Source organism: Ursus maritimus, unplaced genomic scaffold, assembly GCF_017311325.1.
Source record: "Ursus maritimus isolate PB19 unplaced genomic scaffold, ASM1731132v1 scaffold_30, whole genome shotgun sequence".
Lineage (NCBI taxonomy): Eukaryota > Metazoa > Chordata > Mammalia > Carnivora > Ursidae > Ursus > Ursus maritimus.
This window is the reverse complement of record NW_024425564.1, coordinates 23,192,596-23,206,894: the sequence shown is the minus strand read 5'-3', so window position 1 is coordinate 23,206,894 and position 14,299 is coordinate 23,192,596. Positions and strand designations below refer to the sequence as shown.

At 42.6% G+C, this 14,299-nt stretch overlaps 1 protein-coding gene across 4 annotated transcripts in view; it reads right to left on the bottom strand.

Moving 5' to 3' along the window:
- The window catches only part of HIVEP1 (HIVEP zinc finger 1), a 150,989-nt gene that overhangs the window by 24,903 nt on the left and 111,787 nt on the right, over positions 1-14,299 (bottom strand). For all 4 annotated transcript variants that reach the window (XM_040645051.1, XM_040645054.1, XM_040645052.1 and 1 more), the window contains exons 4-6: positions 7,700-13,671; positions 4,400-4,533; positions 3,521-3,696 (exon numbers count right to left, since the gene is read on the bottom strand). In XM_040645051.1, coding sequence (XP_040500985.1) covers positions 3,521-3,696; positions 4,400-4,533; positions 7,700-13,671 — 6,282 coding nt within the window. The remainder of the gene's footprint in view (positions 1-3,520; positions 3,697-4,399; positions 4,534-7,699; positions 13,672-14,299) is intronic.

The following is a 14,299-nucleotide window of genomic DNA, read 5'->3' as shown; positions in this document are numbered from 1 at the left end:
CAGCTAACGTACCTAAGTGTGATCAGGGGCAGTATTATACTGGGAACCACCAGGCACGTTTGTCCCACGTGATCAGGAAAGCAGGGGGAGAGCTCTGATTCTTCTAAGGATACCAGCAGCTTGAGTGGACAATGCCACACACACACAAAATTGCCAACAAGCGAAAATCATCTCTTTGGAACAAACAAACAAAATCGGCAAACTAGTATTTGAGAAGAGCTAGAAGTGTCTGACTTGCCGCTCTCCACTCTGGGCTGGCAGTAACTGAAGGGCCTGCGACACGGCTGTATTTATAGACCCTCAGGACCGCTACAAATGCCTTAAGTCCCCGGAACTGGTCCCAGTTGTTCAAGCCGATTCGTGCTCTAGACAGTACGTGCAGCATCCCGGGGCTCAGGGCTTCCGGGGCTCAAGTGGGGGAGGGGCCTGGACCAGAGAATGTCTAAGACCCATCAGACCCTGACTTCTGTAATTCCAGAGGTGACACCTGGCTCATGTGGCCTGGCCACGTCGGGTACGTACTTTAAATACACTTAAAAAAACAAAAACAAAACAAACATGAAGCAAATATGACAAAATGTTAATGATTAGTAAAAGGTGGTTGGTATATTGGTGTTCATCATACAGATCTCTACTTTTCCGTATGCTTCAAACTTTTCACATTAACAAGTTGTAAAAAAAAAAATGCCTTGGCCATCTGAACATGGCTGAAATTTCCACTTATTAAGTCAAAGCACTTTCTAATATAATAATGATATGACAAACCAAATTAGGACAGCTACAGAACATTATCTGCTTCTTATAGAAGCTAATGGATAATTGTAACCAGGCCAATCTGGGAATATAAGCTTTTAATTAGCATATTTTCTCATAACTTGAGCTATTACTTATTATTAACCTACTTTTTAAATAAGTTAAAATAAACAATCAATCTGCATTTTAACATGCAAAATACACATATTAAGATGCAAATATCCCCTAGCAATGCCAGGAACTTTGTGCATTAACTTAATATGTAAGTTTTTGAACAGATTTAATAAACATTCATCTAAATCCTCTGGAAAGCACGTGAGGTTTTGTTTCTGGGTTCCGATGGCTACATATAGAGTCTAGCTTTCTGTGATATAAATGACAGTAAATCCTGCAGAGATGCAAGCTCACTTTATATTTTCTGCTGACTGACCTTTAAACAGTGAAAGCAAATCAATTAAAATTCTTTTGAAAATGTCCTCATAAAATAAATTAAGAGGACAAATGACGAAGTAGAGATTTATAAGCATTACCATGGGAAGCACCACTTTCTAGCACTGCAGATCACGCACTGGGCGGCATCTCGCTGGCTCGGTGTACCCATATTTATGTAGCACTGTCATTACATCACTATTTCTGTTACCATCCAGACACAGCCAATGAGAGGCCGAGCTGCACCGGCTAGGACAACAAAGTCAACCCAGTAGGGCAACAGCCCCATCGAAAAACAAATCTCTTATTAGCTACGTCCTTTAGAAGATACCATGGAATCTGTCTTACAAATATTCACAGAAGGCAGACTTCTACAAGGAAGCTGACCCATAAAGTGAAGAACTGTCATGCTGAGAAGAGGAAAAGACTGAATTTCTAGTATTTTCTTCACTGGTCTCCTTGGCGAGGCTAGCTTTCTTCAAATGCGTATTTATCACATAATTCCAAAGAATTAGCTGACAAAACATTTAATGTAAATTCAGATAAGCAAGCCTATCAGAGGGGTGGGAGGCGTGAACACTGTGAAGACGGCACGCTCACTCTTCAGGGGTCATTATGCTCGGTCAGCCTTTTAGGAAACATTTATCTAAAACCTGACGTGGTGCCATGTTGAGTTACTTCACCAAGATCACTATTTGGTGATTCAGAGTACTTTTCTTTGCCAAGAAGTCTCTGCAGCTTCATTTGGTTTTCCACACCTAAGGGTTTCTCCCTCTCTTGCCCTTATTTTATGAATATAGGTTTTCGAATATCCTGATTCCCTTTCCCCCTTCTATTGAGAAATACCCATTTCACCTTATACCTTGAGCTTTTTCTGTTTAGCAACATTGTTCTACACTTGGTAATCTTTTATTAGTAACACTGGCCTCTTTCTGGCCTCCTGGTCTCACACTGGAAAGTAACCGATGTTTCTTAATCACAGGATCAAAACCAGTGAAAGGGCAATAAATTGGGTTAAGAGATCAAAGCACTTTCTCTTATCACGGCCTGCACACGAGGCCAGGAAGAGCATTGTGAAACCCACCCTCCACTTCCAGGAGGAGAATCCACGTCACAATGAAAGGACTACAGACAGTGAACCTCCCAATTACTCATGATGTCTTGAAACTCTTCAGAACGTTCAAAGCTAGCTGAAGAACGGTCCTGTTGCTGTTATTTCTATCACTCTGGCTTCGAGTACTACTGGCTTGTAAAGAGAGTGAATTTAAAGCTGCTTAGCTGCTACCTATTACAACTCTCTTCAAATACCAATAAATACTAGCCAAAAAATGAAATAAATGTTGCCAAAGAGTTGATCAATCTTTAAAATGAAAACCCTGAAGACAGCCAATATAATCAGAAAAAAGGTGAATGTTCACTCAAAAGGGATAAAAACAAGTTTCTGTAAAAAAAAAAAAAACTACATTTAAGTATTTTTTTACAGACATTGCACTTTCAGACAGATAATTTTATGATTACATTGTCTTGTTTTAGAGCGATTCTTAGTTTTTAAAGGGTGGTATGGAAAATTAAAGTCTCAAGTAACAGATTTTTATATAATGATTCATGAGCAAGGAGCCTAAGGAAGAGAGTGAGCATTATAAGTAGTGTACTCATTACATGTGGCAGAGAATCTGAAGAGGGCAAAATTACCTTAACTATAATAAAGACTTATAATTTAAATAAAAACATATAAAGAATACATAAAGAGTACTAAATATGATTTTAATGACTAGTTTGGAGTTCTATGCACGTTAACTAGTACAACAGAAATTTTTTTGAAGTTGAAACTCAATAGAATTTGGATAAAAAACAAAAAGCATCAAGGAAAAAAGAGAAATGTCTATTCAGGCCTAAAATTAGATAATAAAACATGAACACAATCATTATAAGGTTACTACAGTTATTATTTAAAAATTTTTCTTTAATCTTTAAGCACAGAAATGAGTCTACTTGTAATAATGAAAATTGCTTTCTCTTCTTTGGCCCCAAAGTATTTTTGAAATGTATTAGTCATCATGTTATGCAACTCTAATTTGGGGAGTAAAATAAAAAAGGGCAGTTTCTCCTTTTAAAATGTCATATTTATTATGTACATTGTAAAAGTGTGTAATTAAAACTTTTTTTCCTCCAGAGGTCTAGAGACAGATAAAGAAATAAGGCTACCGTGTTGACAAGATGTATTTATATTCATCAATTTAAGCTACTGCATCCTTGGTCAAAGAGTATGTAAAGTGGGGTCTCAGCTCTACTAACTCAATGCATATAAAAACGACCATGAAGCAATGTCATCTCATACCTTTCGTCTTAAAGGAGAAGTTACAGTAAGTGCAGTGGTAGGGGCGGACATCTGTATGGGTCCGTATGTGTTTCTTTAGCATACTAGGTTTCTTACAACGTATTCCACATTCTTCACATATGTACTTTCCTCTTCCCCTGCCTCGGACATATACATACTCTTCATTTGATTTATATCTAATTTAAAGAAAAAAAAATAAATAGGGAGGTTGGATACTATGTCTTTGAGAAAATACAGATGATTAGAATTCAACTTACAAAATGCAGCAAGTCACAATTTTTACACTCAATCAATACACATTTTATGCACAAGTAACAGAATATTCCAGATTTTTGCATCAACACTTAATATGCTACCAGCTAATTCTAATCAAGCGACCTTATTAGATACTAGGTGTAATTTTAACATAGCACTCCCTCCTTCTAGGCCACTGTTCAAAAGTGTTCTTTATTATTAAATTCAATGACAACAACTCTAAGTACTGAAATATTTCTTGGCTTTGCCAGAACTATAATCAGCTTTTACAATGTGTTTTTCTCATTACCAAATACACAAAGGCATCAAAAAGGCAGTGAATTTGTGTGACAACGGATTTCCCGAGGCACTCCTTATTGTAAATCAACATGAAACCCAGAGTTTATTCTGAAAACAGTTCTTAGCTGCCTCCTAAGACCTGCAATGTTTCCTATTTTCTCGATCAAAATGGAATTATTTAACATGACAGTCTAACATATATTTTGCCATGAAGATTCTGTAAATAAGCTGAGACACCTTGCAACATTTATATAAAATTGGCACTGTTAAGTCTTCACATGAAAGCAAATGTACATTTAAAAAGTGTGTTTAAATGTACATTTAAAAAGTAAAATTTGTACTTGCCCTCCATCAAATATTTTAATTCTTCTTGGTTCACTTTTGATTAAGGAATTTTCTTTATCTTGCTCACTGTTAATTTCAGAGGCATCTTTATTGCTGAATTCAACTACTGTGGACTTTTGATTACCTAATGCTCTCTGAAAGGGAAAAAAAAAAAGAGAAACTAATTTAATAAAACTGAAAACACAAACATGCTAATGTTTCACTTGGAAATTAAAACATGGCAGAGAACCATACATGTAGTTAACTTAATGGAATGCATTTCGAGGAAGTAACATGTTTACAGGTCATTTGCTCTCTCCCCTCCCTTAGCTTTAGTCTCTCTGCCCCACAGCAACCTGACGAATCCTACGCTGTTTCAAAGTCCCGCCACAATCCACTGACCAAGCGCTCGCACTACACTCTCGTTCTTCAAGAGCTTTAATCTTTGGAGATGGGAAAGAGCCCGTTTCCCTTTTTGGGATGATACCGCCTCATGCTCCTAAGGAACACGACGCCATCCCCCTCACTGGAACGCACTGGAACTGCACCCTGTCAAGCGGAAGCCCCATGTCCCAAGAATCTCCCCTTCTCCTATCATTTTAAAACATAATCATGTGTCTTCTCAAAAGTTCCCGAATGCTGGTAACTGTGAGATGTCACAGGCAGGTCAGAAGTTAGGCTGTGGCCTAATAATCACCCTGTCTCTAGAAAACAGTAACAAACCTCAAAGTGATACACAATGTGTGCGTTTCCTGGGAAACTTCAATAGCGACAGCACCGTAGGGTTTCACAAGCGTCCCCCTTCTCAGCGCCTGCCATTCTCACACGTCCTGTGAGGCAGGCAGCACAGGGGGTTATACCCAGCGAGGAAAGGCACTCTCGGGGTGAAGTCACTTGTCCAAGGTCAAGCTTCACAGCCAAGGCTCAAACGCCCATCCTCTGGCCAATTCCAACACGAGGCATGACTCTTGCGATCAAGGGCTCTCTTCACAAACCTTTGCAAACCACATCCCCAAGAGGACAGCTCTGTACTGGAATGACTTACGACTAGCAAGCGATGAGAGAGTGTGCACCAGGGACGGAGGGCCTGCGCAGCCTCAAAAGGGGCACCCTGCGGAGCCCGTCCTCTCCAGGCCGGGAGTAAAGCACAGCTGCTGGCCCAGGGTCTCAGAAAGGGGGTGCGAGGAGGTAATGATACTGACCCTGACCGGCAAAAATGCATCGGGTTCTTCTTTTCCTGGCAAACACACTGGGTTTCCCCACAATCTGGAATGCACACAATACCTTTCCTTGACTTTATACCGTTAACACTAATTCTACTTTTCATCTCCTTTTCAACACCTAATTCCCATTTATCTATCGCTCACTCTCCTACTATCAAATGTGGCTTCTAGTCACCAGTTACCAATGAGCTGAACACGCCAAAATCCTTATCCCTTCCTTAGTCTTTATACACTTGACCAACTGTGCTGTTTATGTTGTTGATACCTTGTTTCTCTTAGAAACACCTGGCCTTCAACACCTGCCCTTTCCTGTCCATTTTGAATTATAAGTACATTAACATCTGGGTTGGGAGTTAAGAGTCAAGCCAGCACCCAGTCCTCCACAGCTACCTGCCCATACAACCCAAGTCACCAGTGGTATCAGAACCACTCAGTACAGGAACCATGTTTGTCTTCAGCTTTATGTGACTTTTATTTGACCTCTCCATCTGAGTAACTTTCCTTGAAATTTCCTCCTTGATTTATGTGATCCCACTTTCTCCTAGTCCTTCTTTTTCCTCTATGAACAACCTCTTTCAGTTTCCTGTGTGGGCTTTCTTCCTCCTGAATGGAGAAACCCTTTAAGTAGTGGTGATCCCCAAATCCATCCTGAGCCCTTTCTTCCTTCCATCCCCTCTGAGCAAGCTCATTAATCACACCAGTGCACCAAGGAATTCCTTGCCTAGCTCCAAATCTAGATAAACACATTTCCAGAGGCATTTCTACCAAGGCACTTGTTACTGAAGGAGAGTCATTTTTCTATAGGCACAGGAACATTCATGAAGCTCTGTTTAAATTCTCATAATCAGGTCTCATCTTCTAAGATTATGATTTAACTGGTCTAGAGTAAAGTCTGGGCATTTAAGAACTAAATTCTGAATGGTTTGGATGCACCCTCCTTCATGGAAAAAGGATCAATGGCTCTTTACTACCATGCAAATTCTTTGTTTTTTTACCCATATTTCCAACTTGAAGGCACATTGGTGTTTCGAACTTACACCTCCAGCCATGGCAGATTCCTCAGGGTTCTTTAAAACAAACCAAGTTCTTTCTCACTTCCATATCATTTCAGCAGACTAATAAAATTTCTCATACTTGTTTACCTTAAAAAAAAACTTCCTACTTTTTCTTTCTTTCTTTTTTTTTTAAAGACTCAGTGAAAGTATCTCCACTTTTGGAATATCTTCCCTGTGTCCATACGTCCTCCACCTACTGGCAAAGTTAGAGACTTCCTTCTTCAAACTGCATATACCTCCATTATAACTGTGATACTGAAATATTTCCTTATTGACAAGCACTTATATGTCTATGAACCTGTATTCTACGCTTGTGAACCTGTAGGGGTCAAGGACTCAATCTATAACTCTGAATGGCCCGAGGCCAACATGAGCCCCCTAACTATTTACTCTCACTTCAGTGACTTTTCCCATTATAAAGCCAACAACTCCACTAAAACGGATTCCACAAATAACCCAAAGTTATAGATTTATGACCTCACTCTACGTCTTGACCAAATCAACTCAATTATCCGTGTATGAGTCAGCTATTCTGTGACTCTTTTTTCCAGTACTAAGATGATTCCAACACTGGGCGGACGTTGGGACTGGCATGGCGAGGGGAGAATCATCAGGTGCACATAGGACAAGCATGAATGGCTCTCTGCTTATATTTCTAGATGAAATATAACACTCTTCGATTAGTCACACCTCTGTTCCCCTGCACTAGCAGGGACAAAGCATAAACATAATCTCTTATCACTTAGCACAAGAGAAAGATGAAAGTAAAACCGTGATTCTGTGTACCATTATGTAAGGACTTAAATATTCAGCTCAGGTCAAGTTATTTTCAAAATGTTTCAAGATAAAATCACCGAAGGATTCCATATAACCCTTATCGGCATTACTCTCGGGGTAAACTTGTCATCCTTTCTTTCAGATAACTTTATACTTAAAGAATACAATTTGTCATTCAAAATTAAGATACAACTTCCAATTAAAACATTTAAAGGCATCAAAACACTGCACAAACTATTGCTGAAGATAAATGATATGTCAAGTACCTTGCTTAGGTTGCTTTTCCACTTGCTTGAATAAACCAATAAATCTGATTTGGAATGGGTAGTTATTGCTTGACAATATAGTGATTTTCCGGTCTTCTGTTTTGAGTTAAGAAGAGAAAGAGCAACTTTTGTAGGCAAACCAAGTGGGTTTGGATTACTGGCACTAACTGTCCAATCAGTATAGGCTGAAGTTTTCTGGTCATTCTGAGGCAAATGCAAAGCCTTCTGCCTCAGTAGGTAACACCAGGTGAAGTTGGTTGAGGTCTTCAGGCTGGGGAAAGGCAGCTGCTGGGTGTCTCCCGCGTCAGACACTAAAAGTGTGCTGGTCGTAGTTTGACGTTGCTCTTGGATGCTCTCTTTGTCACCTTGAGTTTTAGTCCCTGGAGACTTCCTTTCTTGGTTATTGTCTACACGTTCCAAAGGAGAAATGTGAACGTTTTCTGCAGGGACAGGCGAATTTCTCACTGTAAGAGTTAGCGATGTGGATGACTTGATCTTTTCAAGTTCTCGTGGTTCGCTTATAGGTTCCGTAACTACAGACTTCGAGTGTTCGGATGACAACTGACCAGCTGGTAACACATCTTTCAGAAGAACAGCCTCATTACTGATTTCAGGTGGAGGAAACATATCCTGTTCCAATAGCACACCTTCAAGAGGCTCTGTAGTACAAACCTGCCTCACTAAAATGGGCTTCTTCTGTTTATTACCTTCACTAGGTCTTGAACTCAATGGTTCAAACGGTCTAATCTCTGTTGTACAAACAGCTCCATTCTCATCTTTAGCTCGCTTCTGATGCTTTTCCATGGCAATGTCTAAACTATTTGCTGGGGAAAGCATCCTTTTACTTGATGCTGAAGATTCTTGCTGGGGGGAAAGTCTACCCAGAGACAGTTTCTGGGTTATGGACGGGGAATCTGATGGAGAAAAATTCTGGCCCATCTCTGAAAAAACATTTTCACAAACGAGTTCCTTCTCTGGGTTTGGCAAAGCATTCTGGTGATCTTTTTGCAGTTTTGGCATGGAATGTTGTTCTTCGCTGATTGGCACCTTGCTAGGATTGGCCTGGCAAATTGGCTGGTTGGAGAGATCTTGGGTCACCAGGATCTGTGGCAGAGGTGTGACAGTGGCAAAACAGTATGCTGGAACGTTGCTCTGCAGATGCACAGGCAACGCAAACGATGTTGGCACCTTCTGCGCCTGACCACCAAGGGGCCCGAGCTTCAGTGGGGGCGGGACACATGAATTAGGCATGGCATCTACTAATTTGGTTGGTAATGCTAATGAAGTCCCACGGTGGTCAACCCCAATTGCATCTGAAAGAACTTGGTTTGGCAAAGAAAGGACAGGACTGGAAGAGCAAGACTGGCTTGAAGTGAAAACCTGACAGTGTAGTTGGTACTTCGGAGCAAAGCAATCTTTACTTTTAGAAGATCCACACGGACTGGGACTTGCATCTGGTTTGACAGTCTGTGTAGACACTTGCAGAGACATCTGTGTGTTCTGGTGGCTAAGGGGTGAGTGGATGTGATTTAATAAATTGATACCAAAATGCTGTTGAACAGAAAAGATGTTAGTAGAGGTGGAACTGGAAGTTTCTGTTCGCTGATCCTTAACTTGAGTCTGGGAGTGCAAAGTGTTTGCCGGAAACTCGGCTAAAGATGCATTAGTGAGCTGAGGGCCCTGAAACGGTGCTGTGTTCACACTAGGAAGAGCAATCGTTTGGAAAGACGGTGGGTTTGCAGGAGACACATGACTCTCTGGAGCTATGTTTAAAGATATCTGCCGCATCAGCGGACCTCTTCTTCTTTCTAAGAGAGGCACGTGCCCGGTGACCCCCATGCCAGAAGGGGATGTCAGGGGCTGCAATTCAACAGGTGGTGTTGTCTGAGGTGGAGTTATGCTTCCACAGTCGAATGATTTACTTCTGAAATCAGAGACCTCCATCGATGTTTGCATGCAGCTAATTTGTTCTGAGGCAGCACGCCTCATCTCCCGGTGAGTTCCAGGAACATTAAGTGTATTGGAGCCAGCTGGAATCATGAGAAACTCTGCTCTGTTTAGAAAATCGATTTTGGGGGAAGCCTCAGTTTTAGAAATATCCTCTACGTCTAACGAAGCTGAGAAACTGGAAGTGTGAGATAAACTACTCTCCCTACTTAGACTCCTGGACAAGGTGGAGTCAAAACTTGATTCTGTTGAAGAATGTTCCATCTCGGCAAGACGGAGCCTCTTCTTTTTGGGTGGCAGTTTCTCTGTTGGCAACTTTGACAGGGTTTCACTGCGTTGAGGCCAGCTGAACTTCTCTGATTTTTCCTGATCGTAGCCTTGGGCTTCGAGGTCCCGATCTGGCTCTTCTGTGACCAGAATTTCTGGAACTTGGATGTTGGGCTGCCGAACCAGTCGGGAGGGCTGTCCTAACCCATGTCGTTCATTTGAACTCTTTCTCAAACCATCCTGAAGTTCTCCTCTCAGCGCGTCTGATGATAGCACAGGCTGGTGAGGGTGAGATGTATTCTGAGGAGGGTGGCCTTCCTCTGGGGAAATTCCTATTACTTTCAGCGGCCCTGGCTTCACTGTTCTATTCAACTCCTGGAAGGAAACTGGGGAGCCTCTTTCAAAAGACTCAAGCTTGTCGAACGAACTGGGTCTGCTCAGTGAGTTTGTATGCTGAATGACTGAGATTCCAGTTCCGTGCCTTTTCAGCTCCGTCTTGTCCTGGGCAGCTGAACTTAGGTGTTGCTCTGGGATGGCGGACGGCTTTGGATCCATGGTCTGGTCAGGGCCTCTGGCAACCAGCTGGATCTGGGGGGTTTGCAACTGTATATTTCTATGCTGCTGGTCACTTGTTATTGTTATATTATGCTTAGACAGAGTGGAAGCGGGGCCCAGAGAATTCTGAAACTGAAGGCCTTCAGAGCTTTTTGGAGAAGCCCCCCTTTCATTTTGCTGGAGTTCATCATCATCTCCAACGCTTTTCATTTTCCTCCTTTTTCTAATCTGGGGCGTCTGTTCCCACACCCCCGTGGAACCAGCAACTCTGTAGTGCAGAATCTGAGGCAGTGTACTATTAGGCACAGGGCTGTGCTCGGGTTCTCTCACAGCTACCTTTGTTTTTGGTCCGTGTAACTCCGAACAGTAAAATTTCTTATGGTTTTCAAAATTCTCCAGTTTTCTATACCTGTTTCTACAGGTTTCACACTCAAACATTGTCCCTCGCCCTTGATGGGACTTCTTTTTCTCTAAATGCGAGCCTGGTGCCAATGACTTGCTCCTTGCTGATATGGCGTCACTGGGGGCACTGCATCCTTGATAGCTCTCATCCAAGGACTGTCCGGGACCAAGAAGGTGATTTTCATTTGCTGAAGAGTCCTCGACTGCTGACTGTCTGACGAGGGTCCGGGGATGTGCACTGGGGGGCACGGAAGTGTTAGGTCCTGACACAAAGACATCATCGTAGAAAGCGCCAATTTTGTCATCAAATGACTGACTTCCTCTCAGTGGGTGAGGGGGAGGTATTATGCTCGCAGGTACTGCCGAATAACCTGTGGTAGGCATAGAATTACTTCTCGTAATCGGCAAACAGTCAAGGGAAGGTACAGACAGAAGAAACACTTGCTTTGATTTCTCAGTAGGGGTGAAAGGGGACTTTGGTATATCAGAGCTTGAGCTTGTTCTCCGTCCCATCGGTTTCAAATCAAACTGAAAAGAATCTTTAAAAATGTATGACTTGGGGGAATCGATACTTCCTCGTCGTGAGAGCGAGGTTCTCCGTGGCTTAACACTATCCAGTTGCTTGTCATCTACCAAGGCTTCGTTGTCGGAGATAAGCTTTGAAATCCGTTCTTCAAGCGTTTTTGTTGCCAAGGGTGGGCGCATCTGACCTGGCAGAAGCAATGCCTTCTCACTTGTTGGCAGAGTCGAAGGTGCTGGTGTATTGATACGAGGTGCAGAGGGCCCATTATTCTTATTTGAGTCTTGTTCCATGGTGGGTAACGTCCTGGCAAAGGGAGTCGGCGGACTCGCCGTCTGGTCGGCACTTTCAGAACGTGAAAAGTAACCAGAATCTGTACTCCCTAAACTTCGAGGACTCAGAAGTTTTCCTTGTTGTTCTTGGGAGCAGTCGGTAGCCTGCTGCCTTTGTAGTTGGGCGTGTACCGTTCCTACGTGTGGTTCTTGTTTTCCTTCTGGCTGACTCAGGTCCCCTTTCTGACAGGACTTCTCATCAGTCTCTAGGGAGGACGTCCAGGCTGAGTGGGATAGGACACTGGTTCCCTGAAGGTCCTTCTGCTTCTGTGCACTAGACAGCTCAAGCTTGGGATCCGTAAGCTTTGGGCTGTCGACTCTTAAAGGGGACATGCCGACAGGGTGGACCACGACTTTTGGTAACTCTGTCACAGCTTGGGATTCTGAAGCTTTGTCCTGTAGTGAAAAGTCACCCACCACATGGTCTGGATTGCTGGGAATGGAACTTGATTTTGGTAAAGCTTCAGAATTAGACATCATTTTCATTATCTGCACGGGCTGCAGGCCCATGGAGGCCGGGTCGTTCTGTCTTTCGTCAGCAGCCCCTTCCTCATCGCTGTCACCACTGTCTTCTACGTCTGAATGGATACTAAGCGCTTTGGGGGACTCCTGTGACAGGAACAAACCACCAGCATCCGGTTGCAAGACGAGACCCAGTTTGATAGTGTGTGCATGGGATTTTTTGTGCTTGTACAGATTGCTTTTAGTCTTAAATGAAAATCCACAGGTCACACAGGGATAGGGTCGCTCCCCAGTGTGGGAGCGGATGTGCTTTAAAAGCACGCTAGGCTTTGCACAAGCTCTATTGCAATACTCACAAATGTATTTTCCTTGTTTTTTGGGCTTCTGATCTTTCAGAAGAAGACTGCACATTTGCTCCACGCTGTGGTTAACAACAGAGGCGACGGGAGTTGAATTGTAAATTGGCGGGGGGGCTGAGTGTGTAGAATGGGCCGGACTGACTGACATCGGTGAAGCAGAATCCATTTGCTGGTTTTGAGGAGTAACCTGAGTTCTACTGGAAGGTGAAGTCAGACCCACAGATGATGTCACTGCTATAGGATAAACCTGTTCAAGTTTGGCATTCTCTTGATTTTGGAGATTCGCCAATGACCTCATGAAACCTGAACACGCTGGAAGCTGCTGATTTTGTTGGGTAGGTTTGGAGACAAAGTGTTCGTGTTGATTATAGGAATGAGAAACTGACGGAACTGCGACTTGCTCGATCTTCGGAGCAGCGGACACACGCACGGTGTATGAGGTACAAGGAGAAGGCTGTGGTTCAGAAACGAATTCTTGTGGAGTCTGATTTGGGGCCTCCACTGAGCTGCTGTTTAACTGAGAAGGGGGTCGTACAGTTTTATTTGGTCTCAGTTTTTCTATCTTAACTGCACAAGACGAGCCCTTTTGTGACAAGGTGCTCAGTTCTGGCTCCATTGCTTTCAGTAAGACATCGAATGCGGTGTTTGTGTAAGAGGAAGAAGTAGGACTACGAGAGGAGGAGATACATTCACTATGGTCAGTCCTGGTTTTACTTGACGAAGAACCAGAGTCACATTTTGCATCCAGGAAGTCCGCCTTGGCGGGGTCAGAGCCTTCCGACCCCCATCTACGCAGTTCAGATGAGTGCTGCGGAAACAAGGGCTTCTTTGGGGAGACAGAGTCTTCGGGTTTAGGGGCCTCGGCAACTACCCCAGGTGTTTCTCCATTTTGTTTGGTAAACTGCTTCCCATTTTTTACGGGACTAGGATTCTGCTTCTTGTGAGACTCAGCAGCACTCTGAAGAGCAGCAAAAGAGGACTCTTCTGTATTCTGTTTATGTTTCGCCTGAAGAGGATTCCGCAGTGGGGATTTTGGTATTTTTTTCAGGTGATTCTCAGCTACAATCTTTTTTCGTTTCACACCTTTAAGTGACTCTGAAGTCGCTTTAATGCCAGCCTCTAAGATTTCTGTTAAAAAAAAAATTAAAAATATCAATTGGTAAAATGGTATATATGCCAACTATACGCATATTTTTTATACTAAGACTACAATCACAAGAGCGTCATGACAACGGAAGAAGGTAGTCTAAGGAGAGCTTATTTTGGATAAAACTGCATTCGAATGTTCTGGCAATTTTAAGAATGTCGGCAATCAAAATCCACTGAAACAATCACGCCAAGGCCTTAGTGTACATTTCCAGGATGTTGTGTTTCTCTCTTGACCACCTCTCTCACGAAGGTCCTAGAACGAGATCCTACAAACACTAAATTCCCCTTCCCCTTCACACTGACAGCTGAGGACTCTGTCTACACAACAGTCTGAGAGACCGGCCCCACAAAAGAAAATTCAACCTTTTAACGCTGGGTATTTGACTGTCTTCTCACATTTAGTATCTTTTAAGGCAATCTTCTCAGCAGGTTTCTAAGAGTATTGTTCTAAAATATGCAGTATTGATATGCTTGTGAGGAAAAACGCTATTTACTAGATACAACGATTTTTAGAGCAAACATACTTCAGATGATTATGAGATATTAGCTGGTAGAAGCATGAAGTGTTGCTAATATGGCAATTTTATCAATGAACAAAAAGTTTATG